We start from the raw sequence: 22,640 nt of genomic DNA, 5'->3' as shown, positions 1-22,640 counted from the left end.
TTGAAATAATGTATGTTATACGGACATTTAAGAAAGATTATTGAAAACAAACAAAAATTCTTTAATCAATTTTGATGAATCAGTGAGTGGTGGTGGCTGGTGTAGGGAGGGAGGTTATAGGGATCCTGGGCATCAATCACCATTACTGAGGAGCAGAGAAGCAGCTTTGGTCATCATCATCGCAGAAGGTAAAGGGTGGGAGTGTTGCAAGAAATTCCTGAGGGACCTGGTGTTGCTTCAGGTTGGGGTGGAGTGATAGGTGGAGTTGATGGTCATAGTTCAGCTGGTGCTGGAACTGCTCAAATTTCTTGATTAGCTGAGGTTTTACAAAACATGTCCGAGGTGTGTTGTCGTGTATTTTTTTTCTTCTGTTTGTATAATTCCTTGCAGCAGTTGTATCCATTTATTATAATCCTGTTTGCACCTACCAGCATTCAGTTCAAACCCAAACAATAACAAAGTGTGGTATGGTATTTTTATTTTCTCATCAAGGTTATAAAGAAACGACTTTGAAGGAAACTACATTATTCAAAGATGCTCTCTACTGCAAATATGCTTTATTATATCTATTTTATTGCTAAATTAAACATATCCATGCTACAGAAGGATGCATAGTTGAAATTCAATTTAAAATTGGGTGCAGATGCAACATTGAAGAACTTAACTCACATAGATAGCTAACACAAGATGAAGCAGTTGGCAGAGCATTATCTATCAATTAGGTTGAGCTAGTTTAACAGAATGTACTACCAAACGAAATCAAATTGGATATGTTGAGATAAATAAAAACAGAATTTTTTTTGCAAATGCATATAATTCCCTGAAGTGTGAAAATTAGATTGAAGCAAAAGGTCGAGGGCAATCAGGTTCAAATCAGGCGCTGTATGCAGCGAGTTTGTATATTCTCCATGGGCTCCCACGGGTGCTCTAATTTCCACCCACATTTCAAAGACATAGGGCAGGGGTGTCAAACTCAAATTCACGGAGGGCCAAAATTAAAAACTTGGACTAAGTCGAGGGCCGAACTAAATATTTATTGAAAATTTTCAACAACATCTGCATGTTTTCTCTTCTTTCAACATATGTAATGTTAAACTTTAGGATATAACTTTAGGAGGATAATGTTACAGGTCAGGAGTAGGTAGCTCAAGTTCACCCTTTGCTTGACCTGAGGGAAACATATTTGGTCCCTGTGGAGATGTAGTCAGCATTCACAGGCTGTGTCCATTTTGGCCTGCATCAGGACTCAGCATTTCCTGCTCACTCCTCAGGCTCTAGGCCTCTATTCACCCTCGACCCACCATCCCTCTACCTGACCAGTCCTTTACCCAACCTCTACTCACCCCTCACTCCACTCGCTCTCCCTCTACTGCCTCTCCCCTCAACCTGTTCCTCCCTCTACCCGTCTCTCACCCTCTAATCACCCCTCCCCTACTCGCCCTGCCCCTCCCCTTTTACCTCTTCCCTATCCACCCCTCCTTCTACTCATCCCTCCCTCTAACTGCCCCTCGCACCACCATAACTTCCCCTGCCCATTACTCCTCACCTACACCCTCTGCCCACCCCTGCTTACCCACCCACTCAGGCCCAGCGCGCTGCCGATCAGCCTTTGCGGACAGCCACCATCTCTCTCTTCACGTGCAGGCCGAACCAGCCGTCCCTGGGGTCCGCGCAGGTGCAAGCGCTGAAGGCCATGGCGACCGGGAGAAGTGCGCTCGCGTTGTGGAAGGGCCATCCGGTGCCAGTCGCGCGGGGCTCGCGCTGCCCGGGGGCCGTGCGCAGCCTGCCATGCCGTCGCGCCGACAGGAAATCACAGGCGCTCGCCAATCCGCCGCACCGCTCGACAGGTGGGAGAAGTGACTGATTGTGCGGGGAGCCTTCCAACTGGCTTGCCGGCTGATGACACCGACAGACTTCTCGTGTTACAATTTTTCGTGTTACAATGGGGAAGAATGTGCAATGAAGGGGGAGGATGGTGGGGGTGACATTACCAAAAAACAGCATCGGCTCTCGCTGCAGGGCGGGCCACCTCTAATACATTTTTGAAATGATCTTGCGGCCCAAATATAAGGGCCAGAGTTTGACATGTGTGACATAGGGAGTTAGTAGCTTAATTGGTCACATGGGTGTATTTGGACAGTAGTGGTTCACAAGCTGGAAGGGCCTGTTATCATGCTGTATCTCTAAACTAAATTAAAGCTGTTGTTGTACCAGCTAAAACCCATCTTTAGAAGGGTTGCTTCTGGACTCTAATGCAATGTGGTTAGGTTTACAAATTGAAGAGCAAGTGGCAGTGCACCAGAGCACCACATTTTATGCTACAATACCAGGCCACACCTCCCTGCCACATAACCAGTATCATCAGCCACAACTATATCCATCTTCTCCATTCTCACCAGCACAAAAAACATTGAAGCACTGGAGAAAGAAAAAGGCCTAGAATTAATGATCTATCCCTGTCTGAAGCTCAAGACAACAAAGAGAATACCTTTTTTTATTTAGAAATGCAAAATACCAGATGACTAAAATGATCTCAGAGTTGACCACCAGCTCCATGATTACTCCTATGGTTTGGTTACTCTGCCTTAAGACCATCCATGCGCATGGTCAGAGATATTCCAGTGCTCTTTGCAACCTTCTATAGGATGGGAAACCCAAAGTTTGCATCCAAATCCTTTGCAATCAGACGAGACTGTTGTCACTCCACATTGATCTAGTCTCTGCTGTTTTATTCCCTTGACCATATTATTTGGCATGTGAAGGCCCTCTAACCTTCAAAGTCAAGGAATTTTTAGCTGCAACTTCTAAGGATGTTTGCAGAACATCATCTGCTCTTTCAAAACCTTCATATTTTGGCATCTGAAATAAGGTTCCCTTAAATGTTGAGAATGCATAGTGTGTGTAAGGAAAGACTTTAAACAGAATACAGAGTGTGAGGTAGTCTCCCCATCACCCTCCTTACTTTTTCTAAACCTAACCTCCCCAAAACCAGTCACAAACTCTCTATTCCTCTCATACTGACATCCTATGCTTGCACCTTCATATCACACCACTGGTGGCCACACATTCAAAACAATTATGACTGATCTATGCTTGTAACTCCTCCTCTGACCCTGTTACCAACATTTTTGCCTTCTTAATTTATAAATATTCTTTACAGATTTTATACTACTAAAGGGCCTTGCCTATTTTTGGTACCCTAAACTTGCAAAGTACTTTTTAAAAAAAAATCAATCTTTAATATTTCTTAACATCCAGGATTTCCCAGACTTGCCTTCCTTATCCTTTACCTTTACAGGAACATGTTGGCCCTGAACTCTCACATTTTAATTTTTAAGGAATTCCCAATCTTTGACGTATGTTTATCTGCAAGTAGCTGATCCCAGTCGACTTTTATTGCACAAAGTCTCATGAGATACAAGTTCTCATTCAGCAATTGACTCGTGCCCCTTTCCATAGGCATACAGAAACAGAGTTATGATTGACTATCCCCAAAATGCTTTCCCAGCTTCATTTTCTAAGATTAGCTCTTGTACCGTCACTTTGAAAATTCTGCCTCTCGCCATTTCACACTTTTTTTTAAGACATCTAGCATGGTAACATACATTTCTGGCCCATGAGCTCGTGCTGCCCAAATACATATCAAAGTTCCAGTGTCTGGAATTTAATTCCTAATTCCTTTGACCATTTGGTCTCTCCTGATCTCCTCACCTTTGTATCAATACACTGATATCATCATCCTTCATTTCATTTCTGGCAATGACTACTAATAAACGACTTGCGTTTCTGATCATACTCAAGGTGAACAATGTTACAAATATTGGATGACTTTTTACAATATTTAGGACAGATATATTGATGCCTTAATGCTTTTAAACATTATGTGAGAATAAAATCAGAGAATATCTAATTTTTTTTTCTGAAATTCATCTACCATATATAAACAGTCATGACCATGAAAAGTAATAATTAAAATTCCAAACCCAAATAGGAACACAAACACTGTAACTGTTTCTTATTTCTTTGAAATCTTACGAACAATACATTAAGATTTGAATTTTTGGGCTTAAGTATCAGCTTGTGCCTTGAGGTACAGCCATGAGCTTGAAGACAGGAGAGAAAAGTTTTTAAGAGTTTAAATTTCCCAAAAAGCTTAAGAATGTGCATGAAGGTGGTTGCCATCAAGATAAGTAACACTAAATAGCTGGTGCAGAAATCATATCAGTGCATTCTCCCCACAGCTAAAATTCAATTCTGAATACTAATGATCCCAATTGTTCCCCTCGAAAGAAAAATCACAGCCATGTCCACTGCAGTGCTGGTGTGCGTGGGGAATCCCACAAGGAAAATAGGTCAGAAAAACAACTTCAGTAAGGATTTAATAGGAAAAGAGATGAAGAAAGGTTTCAATCAGTCAGCATGCCTATCATCCACAGAGATGATGCATTGGGGAATCAGAAGTTATCAATATAGGAAAGGGCATGCAAGATATTCTGGGTGTCAGGTAACCCTTACCTCTTGATTTCCCTTCTCTATCTCCTTATGATCCATCTCTGGTCCTCCTATATTTGTTTCTTTTCTCATACACCCTTCCATTCTCCCATAATTCAATGTCCCCCACTCCCTCTTTCATTCATCTACTCTCCACACATTTCCATCCAGATCCCCTCCTCCATCTGGTTTCCCTTGTTCTTCTCTCCTTTAATGCTCCCCCCCCCCCCATTATTACCTTTCTTACATCATAATCCAGCCCGTTGAGCCTTTGTGATCCCACTTATCACCTCTAGCAGATGTCACTCCCTTCCCCCAAAGGGCTCCAACTGCCTTTTTCTCTCTTGTCTATATCTAGCTGTCACTCTCCTGTTTCTGTCTTCTAACTCCACTCATCCCCCTCTGGCTCCTTCTCCCCATCATTCCCCCATGCCTGCTCAATCCACCTATCACTTAACTTTGCTCTCAGGGCCAAAAAAATTACTCAAATAACTATCACCGACCAAGGAGGGTGAAAATACCAAGGAGCTGATCCATCACATAGTGAGAAAAAGCAGTCCTCTGTCAGATTTTAAAATATGTAAAAGATGTTAATAAGAAGGACTTCAAAGGCAATCTAGCCAATGGTAGTCATTCACAAATCACTTCCATGGTAGCTGTCAATGAGCAAACAAATAAGAGAACAGTGTAGACCAGTGGTTCTCAACCTTTCTTTCTACACACATACAACTTTAAGTAATCCCTATGCCATCGGTGCTCTGTGATTAGTATGGGGTTGCTTAAGGTGGGATGTGAGTGGGAAGAGAAAGTTTGCTTGAGAAAAATTGTCATTGGTCCATTTCCTTTGGAGTTATGAAACCATGCACATAACAAGTCAATGAGATAGGATTAAAACAGTGATTTTCAAACTTTTTCTTTCCACCCATACATCACCTGAATCAATCCCTTACTAATCACAGAGCACTACTGGCATAGGGAATATTTAAAATGGTATATGAGTGGAAAGAAAAAGGTTAAGAACCACAAATGCATGCCTGGAGAGTTGTTACTGAAGCTTCCTGAAGAACTTAACATCCTTGGGGTTTGAAAGGAAGAAAGACCTGTATGTCAAATGATTTGCGCTTCAACAGGAATGAGAAGAAGACGAAATGAACTGACCCAGTGTGTAAAAGTAGATGACACAATTTTCTTGTTTATTTTCATTGTGTGATGACATTGATTAATGGGTTTATTGTATTGTATATGTTGAACGTTTAGTGGGTAGGGAGGGGGGTAGGAAGGAGGGAGAGAAGGGAGGGGGAAAAAGGGGAGAAAATGACACTGAGTATATTCAAGAGGGAAAGGTTTGTGTGTATTTTGGTTAATATGGTTCATAGTGTGAAAAATTAAAAAAATTAAAAAAACAGGGCTGGGAAGTTTGTTGATGCAGTTTGCAAGAGATGGAAAATCGAAGCATAGACTTAGAAGTAACACTTAGAAGTAACACTAATGAAAAGTGAGGAATTCATAATGTTTGGAAGGCAGGAGAAATCAAAATAAGAACACTGATATGAATGGAGTTTTAAGTATCCTCCCCTCAAAGCCAAGAATAAAATGGATGAGTTGTGGGCATAGATCGAGGGGAAAAATTGTGAAAGCATGGCTTTTCCAGAAATGAGGCTCATGGGTAGCCAGAAAAGGCAGCTAATTATCAAGGTTTTCAAATGAAGAAGGATAAAGAAATGCATGCATCTACTAAGAGGACCAATCTGATAGATTAGAATTCTCAAATTAAGATACACTATTTGGAACAAATACACTGGTCATGATGTACAATAGACAAAAAACATTCAAAGCAAGCTAAAAACAGAATATTTCAGAAAAGTGCCCCTGCAATTGCACATTAAGAGGAGAGAATTTAACCAATAATACAAACTGGAAACATCAAGATAATGATAATGATATTGAGTTTATTGTCATGCACATTGTATTGTATCGTACCCAATACTTGCTGCAGCCGAACAGGTCTTGCAAATAAATAAATCTGTAATAGTGAACAATAGGGACAAAAGTTGCACCATTCATTAATTTAAAAAAAAATTGCACTAATAATTCCAACTAAAGAAATAATTATATATTCAGGGAATTAATTTTCTACATTGAAGAAGTTAAATCAGGAAGTAATTTTCTTGACAATTATTGTAATCGATTCAGAGGTTCATCTATGCAGAGCACAGAAACAAGCTCTTCGGCCCAACGTCAAACAAACAAGATGCCAATCAACCCTAACACTTCCTATCTACGTACAGTACTTGTTTAAATGTCTTTTAAACATTAAACTCTACCACGTTCTCTGGCAGTTTATTCCATATAGATACAACCCTCTGAAAAACTTGTACCTGACAGTGCTCTCCATCATGTTTGGGACAGTCACTTTTGTTCCCCCTTTATTTGATCAGGTGCTCCACAGTTTTAAATTTGTAATCAAACAATTCACATGATTAAAATCCACATTCCAGATTTTATTCAAGGTTATTTGTGTATATTTTGGTTTGACCATGTCGAAATATCAGCACTTTACATACATAGCCCCCTCATTTCAGGGCACCATAGTATTTGGGACAAAGCAATGATATGTATATTAAAGTAGTCATGATTAGTACTTTGCTACATATCCCTTGCATCCATTGACTGCCTGCATCATCAGGTGCTGAGTATCTTCACTGGTGATATTTTGCCTGGCCTCTACTGCAGCCATCTTCAGCTCCTGCTTGTTTTGGGGGCTTTTGTCTCCTTAAGTTTTTTCTTCAGCATATGGAAGGCATGCTCAATTGGATTTAGATTTGGTGACTGATGGTTCCAGTTTTAGTTTTCAAAATCTCCTTTGTTGCTTTAGCAGTATGTTTGGGATCATTGTTTTGGTGTAGGATGAAGTTCTGTCCAATGGGTTTGGAAGAATTTGCTCGAATGGAAACAGATAAGATGTTTCTGCATACCTCAGAATTCATTTTGCTATTGCCATCAGCAGTTCCATCATCAATAAAGATAAGTGCACCAGTACCTGTGACAGCCATACATCTCCAGGCCATAACCACTGGTCCAGATGAGGTGGCATGCTTTGGATCTTGGCCAGTTCCTTTACACCTCCACACTTTGGTCTTGCCATCACTCTGATGCACGTTAATCCTGGTCTCATCAGTCCACCAGAATTTTTCTTTTTCCAGACTACTGCAGGCTCTTTTAAAATCTTCTTGGCAAACTGTAATCTGCCCAATCTGTTTCAGTGGCCCACTCGTGGTTTGCATCTTGCAGTGCAGCCTTCATGAAGTCTTCTGTGTATAGTTGTTACTGATTTCAACATCATTAATGTGAACAAGCGTGTGGACTCTGGTCCTTCTCCTGAAATCACTGATCAGCACCTTTGTCTTAATGATGTTCACAGAGAGATTGTTATGTGGCCACCATGCCATGGGACTTTCAATATCTCTCTTGCATTCTGTCTCATCAGCATTTGATACCCAGCCCACAACTCTGGTGTCATCAGCAAATCTGATGGTGGAGCCGGAATGGTATTTCACTGTACAGTCATGACGGGAGAGGAAGAACAGTAGGGGAGATAAGAATCTCCAACTGTGGGAGAAAGATTGTGATGATCCATCCTATCTACATCCTTCACAATTCTTGAGTCAGCCAAGATGCATCATAGCAAAAGTAAACTGGAAATGGCCATTTGAAGGTACAAAATTTCAAAACACCAGTCGTCATTCAAGAAAGAGCCAGAGATTTCAGCCCAGTCATATTCCCACAACCAAAATGGTTGTGACTATTAAATCTAGAGCCTCCTGGCTCATTCATTGTACCACAGCTTTAGGACCATGAGCTCACTTACAGGGGGGAAAAAAAACAAATATATGGAAGGTTCTGATAAAAAAAAGAAATTGGTGCAGAAGAAGAAATAATGAATAATACTTGCAATTAATATCAAGGAAATGAAAAAGAAAGATTATTCTACAAAGATGTACATGAAGAACAACAGTGCCCATGCGAAACCCATAAGATGATATGTGTGAAGACTTAGGTATGATTATTAATAAATGGTTCACAAATTTCTTCACAAAAGAGGAAGACAATACAAATCTGATCTTTTGGTTGAGGGGGAAATTGTTCAAAGACTAGAAAAGGAAATATGAAAGGGGAAGAATGTGAGATAAACAAACCTAGGATCTTAATTTTAAAATTGTCAGGCCTGTACCAAATTAGATATAGCTTATTAAAAGAAGCTAAGGAGAAAAGAATAGAGACTCTACTTTCCATCTGAACTTGGGCAGAGATGTGGTACCAGATGTCTGCTAAAGATTCATCATGATTAACTTACAAAAGTAATGGATCAATTGCTACTTGCCATCTTCTCCTCAGTAAAGGGTAATATAACCTGAGGAACAGCAATAACAGTCATTTAAAAAGGAGTGACTAATTAAGGGCAGTCAGCATAGAAAGAACAAGTTGTATGTAAAGAACTGAATTTTTTGAGATGGTAATAAGTAACATAATTACCTTATTGTTTTGGTGTTGATAGAATTGGGTACCAATTTAAATTATTAAATTGGTATTGAATTGATTAGCTAATCTATTACTTTTGTGGCAGATTATAGATATGTTTTGGGAGATACATTGGGGCAGGTTTTTTTAGGGTAGGTCACATAGAAAAACTTTTAAAGAGTTAAAGTACTGGAGCTCTGTTCATGCTAGACAGGCTAGCTCAAGAGCCTTCGCAAAAACTTTGGAGAGTGCCCAAGAGACTTCACTAATGGATTTTTGTTTACAAAAAGACAAGATGAAAAACTAGTCAGAGTCAGAGTGGAATGCTGTTCTCTCTCTGCAAGCAGAGAGAGAAAAACAAGTATTTTTCTCTGAGAGAGAGAGAGAGAGAATTCAGTTATGGAGTGCTACAGTTAGCAGCAGCAGCAGCTGGGACCGGAACAGGACAAGTTGGAAAGCTTGTGGAAAACTTCATTTGGAAGATGGTTCAGCCTGGTCAAAGCCCTTGTGGTTCATACAAGAGGCAAGGACTGGCTGCCTAGCATTTCACTTGAAATAAAAAAAATAAAAAGGAACTCTGTGGTGATCTGAAAGAAAGAAGTTATCATCTGGAAAACCTTGAGGGGGCAAGTTTCTTTGGCAAGACACTGAAGTGGCTAGTTACAAGGAATCAGTTGTGGGTGTCGAGCGAACAACAAATTTCTCTCTGAAAACTGACAAGAACCTTCATGAGCGGTAACTATGTACCTTTCAAGCACCAAAGCCTGCTGAACTTCATAAATGTTAAGTTCTGTGCACAGTACAAAAATTGACTGCAACCAGTGAACTTGGAGGAATGAGAAGTGAGATTAGACTGTGAATTAAAATACTTTTCTAAACATACATACAAGTGTGCTTAGAATTAGAAGGGGGTTAAATTAGATTGGTTAAATTAATAGTGATAAATTAAAGTGTGACTCTGTTTTCATGTTTAAAGATAATTAAAAGCAACTTTTGTTTAAGTAACCATTTATCATGGTGAATATCTATTGTTGCTGGGTTTATGGGTCCTCTGGGCTCATAACACTTTTGCAAGTAAATTGTGATGAATCTTTAGCAATCCTCTGGAACCACACCTCTACCCAGGTACAACTGGAAAATTGTCAGATTTTCTACTATTTTCTTTTTAGCTTTACTTAATAAGCTAGGTTTAATTTTGTACAGGCCAAACAAATTTAAAGTTAAGATCCTAGATTTGTTTATCTCAGTTGAACAATGGTGGCAGCACTGACACTGGTGCAGATGCTGGCAAAGGAGATATAGAGCTCCCCCATGGGACCAATTGCCCAGTCTAACTACCATCAGCTCTGTATAAGGAGCCAATGTCAATTAATTTTAACATCCTGCGATCGCAGGGATATGGGGCCAAAATGGCGAGAAAATAGGGAGACCACCTCCCATTTGAGAAGAAAGAGGAGACAACCCACAATTCAGTAACCACGGCCGTGGACCAGTGAGGAGTCCAAGACACACAGGTGTTGAGCTATTAGTGACTCATGGAGAAGAATCCATACAGATTGTGGGTTGCTGGTGACTGTGGTCAAGGGTCTCAAACCAGGGTGCAGACTGCTGGAGACTGGCTCAAGACTGCCTAACGGGATACAAGGTATTGGAACTGAGAGGGTACCGATGGCTTCCTGATCATGTCAGAAGTTCGGATCAGGAACTCAGGTTGCCGACTGTTTGGACTGAAGGCGGCATGGCTGCGGAAGCACTTGAGCCAAATCCATGACTTTGGGGAACTCTCTTTTGCTTCTCTTTCTCTGACTGTAAGGGGTGCTGGGCAATTTTTGCTGATGCCAAATCTTTGCCTGCTTTACAGAAGACTAAAGAAATTTTGTATCATATTACAGTTTCTGTTTTATTACATGACAATAAAATAATCTTGAATTCTTCTCCCTTTCTCATCCACTCTTTTTATCCTATCTATAATTTCATAATTTTCACCTCAAAAAAGAAAATTTACTAGGATGCTGCCGGGTCATCAGGTGTTTGGTTCAGGGAAAGATTAAACAGGTTAGGACTTTATTCCTTGGAGCGCAGAAGAATGAGGGGAGATTTGATAGAGGTTTACAAAATGATGATGGGTATAGCCAGAGTAAATACGAGTAGGCTCTTTCCACTTAGATTAGGAGAGAAAAATACTAGAGGACATGGCTTTAGGGTAAAAGGGGAAAGGATTAGAAACTTTAGGGGAAATATTAGGGGGAACTTCTTCACTCAGAGAGTGGTGGGAGTGTGGAACAAGCTGCCATCCTACATGGTAAATGCACGGTTTACTCTCAAGTTTTAAGTATAAATTAGATAGATACATGGATGGGAGAGGTTTGTCGGATTATAGATTGAGTGCAGATCAATGGGCTAGCAGCATACTGGTTCGGCACAGACAAGGGCCAAATGGTCTGTTTTCTGCGCTGTAGTGTTCTATGGTAACGGCAGGATCAACTTTGTATTGTCTTCCTCTTTTGTGAAGAAAATTGTGAAGTATTAATCATTGTCTCACTCTCAGTTAAGACTAACTTTTCTTTAACAAGAAAGTTGATATATTCCAAAATAACTTTTGAAATAAACAATTGTGTGTTTTAGGACGAAGGCAAAATACTGAAGTTGTTGGAAGCCTGAAATTAAAATGCTTGAAATACTTTGGAATAAGCTGGATGGTCGTAAAAACTTCATTTTTTAAATAAAATGCACAATAAAGTCCAACGAGGCAGATGGTCAGTAAAGGAAAAGCTTATGGAATTAAAGAGGAATGGCAAGTTGGCTCCAAAATTGCCTCAAAAGCAGAATAAAAGTGTAAAGTTGTTTCTGTTAGGATGGCAGAAGGCTTGGTATTCTTTCACCATTTTTGGATACATCCATACTTAGACTTAAATACTGTGGTTTGATGGTTCATGTGAATGGTTGGGCTATGATTTAGGAATTTACTGATGATATTGAAGTTTCTGTAGGCATGTTGATCGTGAGGAAGCATGTTGTGAACTCAGAGAATTTAAATGGTTGGCTGAAACATTACCACTGGAATTCCAGCCAAACAAGGCAAGAAATTACTTGAAAATACTGCAAGAGAGAAAGAGCGGCAGAGTGATGGTGGGGTGGTGGCAATACAGATAACTGAGAAGACACGCAAGACACTTTTTTTTCTTAGCCCAGGCACCATAAGAGCAAGAAAGCTCTAGAAAAAGTGTAAACCCATAAATAGGCAACAGCTAAAGTACCAGGCACAGTTCCAGTCACTACATTATAAGGATGTAATTACAGCTGAGGGATTCAGACAAGATTTGGAAGGATATTATCAGGTCTGGAGAATTTTAACCTTGGAGTAGGATTAGACAATTGAGTTTGTTTTCAGAGGAGGCCAAAAAGCGATCGAATTAGGATGTAAAAATTATAAAGGAGTTTTGACCAGTATTTCTCATCCTGTGGTCCACAGATAGGCCGTGGCAACATTGCAAAGACAAATAAAACTGACATTATAAACAAATAATATATAAAACAAGGTTGTAAATTGAACACCTCAAAGCAACTCTCAAAAAAAAATTCCAACCATAACAAAAGTTCTGTCTGTGGCCTTAAGCTCAACACCTCACCCCATCAGTGGTCCATGGATTTGTTATAGGTGGCCTACTCAAGTGTAGGAATACTTAAGGTGATCTGTTGAGAACTATTGACAGACAATGGATATAAGAAGATAATAACCAGGACTCATAAATGTAAATGGAGCTCGTAAAAAACTTAAAAGAGAAAAGCTTATGAGATACAATAGGCATCATAACATTTAAAAGTGCATTTGAAATAGCACAATCAACAGGAAAAGTGGGATCGGGCAAGGCGGACATGTTAGATTAGATGACTTGCATCAGTGCCAGTACTTTCCACCATTTAATGGTTTGACACGTAAAATCATTGACTTTTCCATGTGTGTCATTCAGTAGGCAATAGCCATTCTTCACAAGCCACTTAATATATTCAATTAAAGGAGGGTATGTTTAATCCTCATTAGATGTTTGACTCAAAGTTCAATTGGCTAAATTTTATTCTCATTTCTCGTCAAAATGTGATAGTGCAAGTCTGAAGAAGATACATTATTTCATATGTTTTGGTCATTTTTCTTCCTTTCCAATTATTGAGAAGGTATCTTCTATACTTTATCTTTAGTTCTTAATATTAATTTTACTCCTAACCCTTTTCTTTCCCTATTTGAAATGTAAATCAGCTGATATACATTTGTCAGGCCTACCATCCTATGAGGTTGCCTTTGCTCTTCTTATTGCCAGATAACTCTATGGTTATCTGATGTGATGGCATGCTTGACTCTGGAAAAAATTAGAAGTTCTACTAACGTAATGAACCTTAATTTTCTAAATTTATGGGGCCCTTTCCTTAATTATTTTCCAAATTTATAAGATTATTGGATCTCATTTGACAGTTTGGTTGTTCTTTCTTTCATGCATTAATGGAACATATATGTTTAATCATAACTTCACAAGGGAAGGATTATATTATTACAATAGTTTTTGTTTTATACACATATTGGTGTTTTTGTCTCTTTCATAAGTTGTTTACAGCTATTTGTTAATATATGTTTACTTTGTTGGATATAGATCCTTGTTATTACCTATGTATGAGCATAAAAACTTAATAAAAATATTGGAAAGAGATATTTGACTCAGGTTGGTGATAACAATAAGAGCTCAGTTTTCTCAAGCTGGATTAGAAGCATTACAGCTAACTATAATCTCTTGCTGCCTTTTTAACCAGAACAGGACAGGAATTAAATTCAGCAGGCAGGACATAACATGAAAAAACCCACCATAATCAACCATATTTTCATCATGCTTTAAGGAGACAGTCAATTGTGGTTTAATGCAAATTTCATGGTTTTTTTTATGTTTGGGATAGGTGATTGATTACTTTCAACATGTTCAGGAATACACATAATAATATGATGCAAAATAATTTCAGTCGAGTAGTTCTTACAAACCCGTTAATCATGAAAGTGGAACCAAATTAAATTCAATAGAAGTTTGCTTTACTAACTTCCTTCACATTAGATGAGGCAGAAACATGCAAAGAGGAAGAAGCCATTCAGCTCCCTCATGCTGCATTCAATTAGTTTAGAAAAGATCAGCACACATTTGAATGAATTCTTCACAATTCATTTTGTTTTATTTATTAATATTTCAAGACCTTATTTATCCAGCATTATCGACCATCCCCAATTCCATTGAGAAGGTGATGGTGAACTGCCCTTCTTGGATCACTGCAGTTCTTCTGGTGAAGGTACTTTCATGATGTAACAGATAAGGGATTTCCAGAAATTGGGCCCGGCACATAAAATGAATTGAAGATATTTCCATTGTAGGGTGTGTGCCACTTTGATGGAATCTTAGGGTATTATGCATCTGCTGCCCTTGTCCTTTTTGGTGGTAGGTTTAAAATGGTTGATTGTGTGCCATTCGAGTTCTGGATGTTATTGAGCTTTTGAGAACTACTGGAATTTAACTTATCCAAGGAAGTGAAGAGTATTCCATCACACTTTGATGTGCCCTCTCAGGATGCAAGTTAGAACATAGAACACTAGCACAGGCACAGTACAGGCTCTTCAGCCCTCAATGTTGTGCCGACCCATATATTCCTTAAAACAAAACACTCCCTACCCTGTAACACTCTATTTTTCTTCCATCCACGTGCCTGTCCAGAAGTCTCTAAAAAAAATGCCCCCAATGTTTCAGCCTCTATCAGCATCCCTGGCAAGGCATTCCAGACATACACAACTCTCTACATAAAAAAAACACTCCTGATGTCTCCTCTAAACTTCCCTCCCTTCACGTTGTACTCATGTCCTCTGGTGTTTGCTATTCCTGCCATGGAAAATAGGCACTGGCTGACCACCCTATCTATGCCTCTCATGATCTTGTATTAAGTCTCCTCTCATCATTCTACACTCCAAAGAGAAAGGTCCCAGCTCTGCTAACCTTGCCTCATAAGTTTGTTTTCCAATCCAGATAACATCCTGGTAAATCTCCTCTGCACCCTCCCCATACCTTCCACATACTTCCTGTAATGAGGTGACAGGAACAGAACACAATATTCTTTAAGTGTGGTCTTATCAGAGATTGGTAGAGTGGCAACATGACCTCTCTACTCCTAAATTCAATCTCCCTATTAATGGAGCCCAGCATCCCATAGACTTTCTTAACTATTCTATCAATGTGTGCGGCATCCTTGAGGTATGTATGGATTTGGACCCAAAGGTCCCTCTGTTCATCCATATCTTAAGTATCCCACCATTAACCCCGTACTCAGCCTTCTGGTTTGTCCTTCCAAAATGCATCACCTTATACTTAGCCGGATTGAACTCCATCTGCCACTTTTCCACCCAATTCTGCATCCTGTCTCTCTCCTTTTCTAATCTTTAACAACCTTCAGCTCCATCCATAACTCCTCCAAACTTCGTATCATTCACAAACTTACTGACCCATCCTTCCACCATTTCATCCAGGTCATTTATAAAAATCACAAAGAGCAGGGATCAAAGAACAGATCCTTGTAGTACTCCACTAGTAACTGATCTCCAGGAAGAATATTTTCCTTCCACGACTACTCTCTGCTTTCTTCCTGCAAGCCAATTTTTTATCCATGCAGCCAAGGTTCCATTGGTTCCAATGCCTCAAGACTCTGAATTTCATGGGGGATCTTGTTAAATGCCTTACTAAAATCTATGTAGATCACATCTACTGCCTTACCCTCATCAATTTATTTGGTTATTTTCACAAAAAACTCAATTAAGCTCGTGAGGCACAACCTTCCCTTCAAAAAGCTATGCTGACTATCCTTAAGTAGACTGTACTTCTCGTATCCTTAAGAATCCTCTCCAGTAGTTCACACACCACTGACATAAGATTCACTGATCTAAAAATCCCAGGATTTTCCTTATTAACTTTTATAAACAAGAGGGACTACATTTACCATTCTCCAATCCTCCGGCACCTCCCCTACAGCCAAAGACTTAAAGATTATAGCTACTATCCCAGTTATCTCTTCCTTCACTTCTCACAGCAACCTGGGGTATATCTGGCACCAGGGACTTATCAATTTTGATGTTTTTAAGAAGATCTAACACTTCCTCTTCATTAATCTTAATAGTGTTCAGCACACAAGCTTGTTCTATTCCAACCTCACCCTGATCAAGGTCTTTTTCTCTTGTGAATATTAATGTAAAGCATTCATTTAGGAACCCCCCCCCCCAACCTCCTCTTCCTCCAGCCACATGTTGCCTCCTTTATCCTTTAGTGGTCTCACCTTCATTCTCATCATCCTTCTGTTCTTCACATATCCTTAATCCTCCTTTGAGCTCCTCTAAGTTCTTTCTTAAGCTCCTTCCTGGCTACCAAATATTTCTCAGGTGCCCTTCCTGTTTCCTCCTTCCTATATCTAATGTATTCTTCCTTCTTCCTCTGACTAGCTGCCTCACCTGTTTCGTCAACCATGGTTCCCTTTTCCTGCCATCTTTTCCTTGTCCCACTTAGACTAACTTTTTCTGAACCCAGCACAAATGGTCCCTAAACTTCCTCCACAATATTTCTGTGCTTTTTCCCTTGAACATCTCTTCCCAATTTATTCTTGCTGGTTTCTGCCTTATCCCATCATAATTAGCCCTTCCGCAATTAAGCATTTTATCATTTTTTCTACTTTTATCCTTATCCATAGCTATGCCAAAGGTCAGGAAGTTGTCGTCACACACCAAAATCCTCCCCCACCAAGAGATCTGCCACCTGACCAAGTTTATTATGCAGAATTAGATTCATTATGGCATCTCCTCTTGTCAGTTGATCCAGGAATCCTTCTTGGTCACACCTGACAAATTCAGAGCCATCTATCCCTCTTGCAGTAAGGAGGTGTCAGTCAATATTAGGGAAGTTGAAATCACCCATAACTACAACCGTGTATTTCCTGCACCAATCAAAAATCTGCCTGCTTCTCTGCTCCTCGGAATCCTGAGGACTATTTTGGGGACTACAGACTACTCTCAGCACAATAATTGCTCCCTTTCTATTTCTGACTTCCACCTACACCAACAGTGAACACTCCATCTACAGCCTACTCCCTTTCTATAGCTGTAATACCATCCCTGACCAGTAATGCTACTTCCCCCCTAACACCTAACCCCAGTACCTGCATCAGTCAATCCTGCCCTTTCTCCAGCCAAGTTTCTGTAACGGCCACAACGTCAAGTTCCTTGGAGTGCACTTGGTGGAGAATCTCACCTGGTCCCTTTACACCAGCCCCATAGCCAAGAAAGCCCAGCAGTGCCTCTACTTCCTGCAAAGAAAGTTCATCTCCCACCCTCCATCCTCACTATATTCTGCAGAGGATGTATTGAGAGCATCTTGTGCAACTGCTTCACAGCCTGGTTTGGAAGTTGTACTTCCTTGGACTGCAAGATTCTGCAGAGGATAGTGAAGTCAGTGGAAAAGATCATTGGGGCTCTCTTCCTATCATGAAGGACATCTACTACGCTCGATGCAGACAAAAGGCAATAAACATTGTGAAGGATTCCACACATCCCTCACGAAAACTATTCTCCCTTCTATCATCTGATAGGAGATACCAAAGCATTAAGGTCGTTACGTCCAGATCAGGCAACAGCATTTTTCCCCCCCATCATCAGGCTCCCGAATTCCCTGAACATATGTGGATAGAGTACTGTGGACTTTTACTGTATATGTCTTAATATTTTAATATTTCGATGTGTTTAACTTCTATTCTAACTTATATTTATGTAACTATGCTCCTTAGTCCTGGAGAAATGTAATCTCATCTTTACCACGCGAGCATGGTATGAATGATAAATAAAGGTGATGACTTGATCTTAGTTTCATGTGCTGATCCATGCTCTAAGTTCAACCCCTTTAATCTCAATACTCCTAGTGTTGAAATAGACCAGGATTTCCAAAACTTTTTAGCTCACAGAACCCTTTAGGGGAGCACTTGGAAATGGCTGAACCCTAACCGTCATGAACAATTTGCAATACCTGGTATAGAAAATAAGTATAGTGAGAAAGTAAATAAACTTATCATCCTCCAATATGAAATTATTTGTTGTCCCTAATTTGCATTTTATGGGAAGAATGAAATTGTTCTTGTCTTCGCAGATCTTAATGTCACTCAAAATATGGCCAGCTCCTTCGCTGGCTTCGCACCAGAAGAATTCAGATTCTCAATGGTTAAAAATGATGCTGTGCTGCAGACGTCAGGCCTCACGACACCTTTTTTTTTGGGGTGGCGTGGACAGTTTGCAACTGTCCCAGAACAAATTGAATTAAGGACAGAAGAAATAAGTAAATTAAAGAAATGCATGTATCATGTTATTACTCCCTGTCACTTCTTCCACGGAACCCTTACTCTGTTCCATGGAACCATTTAGGAAACCCTGAAATAGACACATTTCAAACCCTCTAAATGGCTACATGTCAGTTTTGTCCCTTACCTGTCCTTCCTCACAAATTTAGGACACATACCATCATGCTTTTCACCTTCTGTCCTATTCCCTACTCATCGCAGTACTTTCAACCAATGGCCGGTTCTTGTATTTTTGGTTTTCTGTCAATAGGAAGTTCCAAATAGTGGAGTTAATAATAGAGATGCTATTGATACGAAGGGTAGAGGGATGGATTATCTTGTTGGAGATGGTCATTGCCTGCACTTCTGTGGAGTAAATGTTATTTGCCTATCATCAGCCCATTCCAGGTCCGGTTGCCCACAGGTATGGTTTGTTTTATTTGCCAAGTAGTAGTGACCAAACATTGCACAATAACCAGTGAACCTCTCATTCCATTGTATACTTTTTGTACATAGCAAAGTAACAAGGAATATGTACTTTTTCTGGAATTATTCAGTATTATATACAAAATATTTTTCTTTTTGAATGTCCACACTTACAACAGATTTGATTAGGTCATACTGTAATTATGGAAGGATGTGCAGGACGTTGCCTGGTTTATAGGTTATAAGTGATAGGGAGAGGTCAGACAAACTTGGGTTCTTTCCTTTGCCATGCAAGAAGCTGAGAGGCAATTGGATAAAAGTTTTAGAAAATCATGAGAGGCACTGATGGATAAAAATATGAAGTTATACACCTTGGTGGACAAAATAGAAAAGTAGTTGTTAGCAATGAGGTATTTAGGTGGTTAAGAGGTATTCAGGTTTCACATACATATCATTGAAATCCAACATACACCAAATGGTAAAAATAACCTTCACTAAGAGGATTTGAGGACCACACAAAAGTAGCTAGAATATTATCTCCTATCTTTAAAAAAAATGAATATATTTCATAAATAGCAAGTGCAATAAAGATTTGAATCCTAGCTCCATGGATTATAGGCTTCCCAAATACGACTAGACTCGGCCTATATAAGAGCATAGAGGAATGAGATCTCACTGCAATTACAAAATTCTTACAGAACAGAGTGAATATAGGGAGGATGTTTTCCTGCTGAGGAGTCTAAAACCAGGGCAACCATTCTCAATCTTTTTTGGCTGTGGCCCCCTCAAACTCTGCTTGAAGTTCATGGACCCTCTTCCCAGTGAAGCAGTCAAGTTTGGGTTTCTTCCATACTTCTCTCTGTAGTATCCTATGTCAGCATCCATGCTGATATAAGTAACTCGTGATTATGCAATTATGCTAGACATAAACATTGTTTTATGCCAATGATCTGTCAATGGTTGTTGCATAATTAGTACCCACGGAATGTCAACTATAACCATATATGGTAAAATGTAAGCTTTGTATAGCTATGACTGAACCACCTTGGAATATGACTTGACCATCACTTGGTTCATGTATTATGTGAATAAACCACTTCAATTTTAGATCTCACTCGATCAAGTTGTGTGCCTTGTGTTCTTTTGACTGTGTAAGATAACTACTGGAACTTCAGACTATTCTCATAGTATACAAAACTCTTCTACTTTTCTATTTTGTCCACCAAAATGTATAACTTCTTTTTTTTTAAATTATGCTACAAGGTAAAAAAAAAACAAGGCTTTTAATTAAATGTACTGTGACACCCGGGGTGGTGGGGGGAGGGGGGCAGTTGCAGCCCCTGATAAGAATACTTAGGGTTGAAATTTCTTCATTCAAAAGGTGGTAAATCTACTTCTCTATCTGAGAGGGCAGTGGAGCACTCATTGTTAATTAAAACACAGATCAATAGATCTCTGGATATTAAGAGATACAAAGAATAATGAGATGGTGCAAGAAAATAGCATGAATGTCAAGATCAAGCATGATCTTAATGAATGGCATATCATGGTCAAAAGGACCAAATGGCCTACTCCCACTAGTATTAATGTTATTCCTATGTTTTACATTGAACGTTCTGGTCAGATAAAACAGCATGGCAGTTTGCTTGCAATAAATTAATGTTTTGATTGCCGCTGAATGAGAGTCAAAGAAGAACAGACATATCTTCAACAAATGCAATACAACTGACTGTATCAGGCAGCATGCAACACTTGAAGAGACTTTTGTTTTGTATAGTGGGATTGTGGAAGTTGTATCCTTACTGTGGTAAAATGTTTTTGATTAATACCTGATAGTTGGCATCTCACATGGATGTTGACAAAACCTCCACCGTCTGCACCCATGGATAGTCAACAGGAGGTGAAACAGCATTTGGACTACAGAAGTGGTCCATGATTGAGGAGTTGAGCCATTCTGAATGGGGTTCTTCACTTCCATAACCCTTTTGCTGTAGTTTTTCTCACTGCTTACCACGCCTTATTAAGATACTGGGCTAGAGAATAGTTTTGTAGTTCCAATGGGATCTGCAGGAAATTAATACTGTATAACAACTTTTGGAGTGGCACATTAAATGCATTTATCAGACATCTGATGACTTAACTGTGCAAACTGTCCTGTGACACTGCCAAAGATAAAGTATTGTGACAAGAGTATATAGAGTACATAGATATGTTTTTTGGAAAGGTTCGTTTGAGTAGGTTACATACAAACACTTTAAAACAGATCTTATATGAAATACTGGAGCTCTGCCTCATGCTAGACATGTCGGGGCCAACAGCTTTTACAAGAGCTTTGAAAGATTGCTCAAGAGACTTCACTAATGGATTGTTGTTTACAAAAGGAAACAGATGCAACAGTTTGTTGGAGTCGCTTCAGACTGGAGCAGTTGTAAGAGGGTCATGTGGTTTTGCAAGCAGAGAGAGAGTCAAACAGGCTTTTCTCTCATTGAGAGAGAGAGAGAGAGAGAGAGAGAGAGAGAGAGAGAGAGAGAGAGAGAGCGATCACTTGTACATTGTTGCAGCTGGGACTGGAAAAGGACAAGCTGGCAAGCTTATGGAAAGCCGGTCTGCTCCAGCCAGACTGTCCAGGGTCCGAGTGGCTTTGCAAATAATTTGAAGAATTCCTGTATAGACTTTACAAGTAGGTGTTAATTGGACATACTGTGGAGTGATGGATTATTTGTTTTGAAAGCAACAGATGAACGGACTCAGAAGATTGGGTCCAGGGGCCGCAATCGAGAAAGAGAGAGAGAGAGAGAGAGAGAGAGAGAGAGAAAGAGAGAGAGGGGGGAGAACTGGCTTCTGCAGCATGGCAAGCTGGCAGCTTGTTTAAAACCCTTGTGGTCCATACAAGAGGAAATGACTGGCTAGAGTTTTTCACCTGAAATAAGGGAAACAAAAATAAATTCTGTGGTGACCTGCAGAAGAAGAGGTTATCATTTAGAAACCCCTGATGGGGCAAGTTTCTTCAGCAAGATATTGAAGTAACTCATGGAAATAAATCAGTTTGTATATGTCTAATGAGCAACGAATCTCTCTCTGAAAACCAACAAGAACCTTCCTGAGCGGTAACCTCTTAACCGTTTCCACCAGAGCCTGGTGAAAATTCATAAATGTTAAATTCTGTGGACAGTATAAGAATTGTCTGATACTGGGGTGAACTTGGAGGTGTGAGAAGTGACATTGGACTGCGAATCAAATAACTTTTCCGAATCTTTACACATTACATACACGTGTGCTTAGAGTTAAAAGGGATTAAGTTAATAGTAATAAATTAAAGTTTGATCCTGTTTTTATGTTTAAAGAAAATTAAAAGCTACTTTTGTTTAAGTAACCATTTGTTTTGGTGAATTTCTATTGCTGCTGGGTTTTGGGGTCCTCTGGGCCCTTAACAGTATCAGTCAACCAATTTGAATGATAAATGGCATCCGGCCTGCATTGGAGGGCATTGAATTCCAGAGCACACTCTGATGGTCTCAATGGTCAGCAACATCAACCCAACTCCTGGTTAAAGTGCTCTCTTTTAATTACAAAGCCTTTATGCAAGTTCCACTTTGAAGGATTATTGGTGCAATGCATGTTGCTGCTGCTCAATGATTCCACTCTTCATTGATGGGTGCTTCGTGTTGAGCAGAGATTAGAGAATTGTGCCTTCTGATACAAATAGATTTGAAGCCCTGTCACTGGTGCTGTAACTGCCTCACTAACTATGCTGTCCCTGATCTTGCCCTTAAAATTGGATCAACTTGCTGCTGAGAATATGCATTGTAGAATATGCATCA

At 39.7% G+C, this 22,640-nt stretch overlaps 1 protein-coding gene across 9 annotated transcripts in view; it reads right to left on the bottom strand.

The window, feature by feature from the left end:
- The window catches only part of ikzf2 (IKAROS family zinc finger 2), a 199,189-nt gene that overhangs the window by 132,612 nt on the left and 43,937 nt on the right, over nucleotides 1–22,640 (bottom strand). For 2 of the 9 annotated variants that reach the window (XM_069933957.1, XM_069933951.1), the window contains exon 1: nucleotides 4,516–4,686. The exons of the other annotated variants lie outside the window; for them this stretch is intronic. Coding sequence is in view for 1 of the 2 variants with exons in the window: in XM_069933951.1 (XP_069790052.1) it covers nucleotides 4,516–4,596 (81 nt within the window). In the remaining variant the exon portion in view is untranslated. Of the gene's footprint in view, nucleotides 1–4,515; nucleotides 4,687–22,640 lie in introns of those variants that run through there. 9 annotated transcript variants of the gene reach the window in all.

Source organism: Narcine bancroftii, chromosome 4 (genome assembly GCF_036971445.1).
Source record: "Narcine bancroftii isolate sNarBan1 chromosome 4, sNarBan1.hap1, whole genome shotgun sequence".
Lineage (NCBI taxonomy): Eukaryota > Metazoa > Chordata > Chondrichthyes > Torpediniformes > Narcinidae > Narcine > Narcine bancroftii.
Note: the sequence above shows the minus strand (reverse complement) of the source record. Positions and strands in the feature narration are given on the sequence as shown.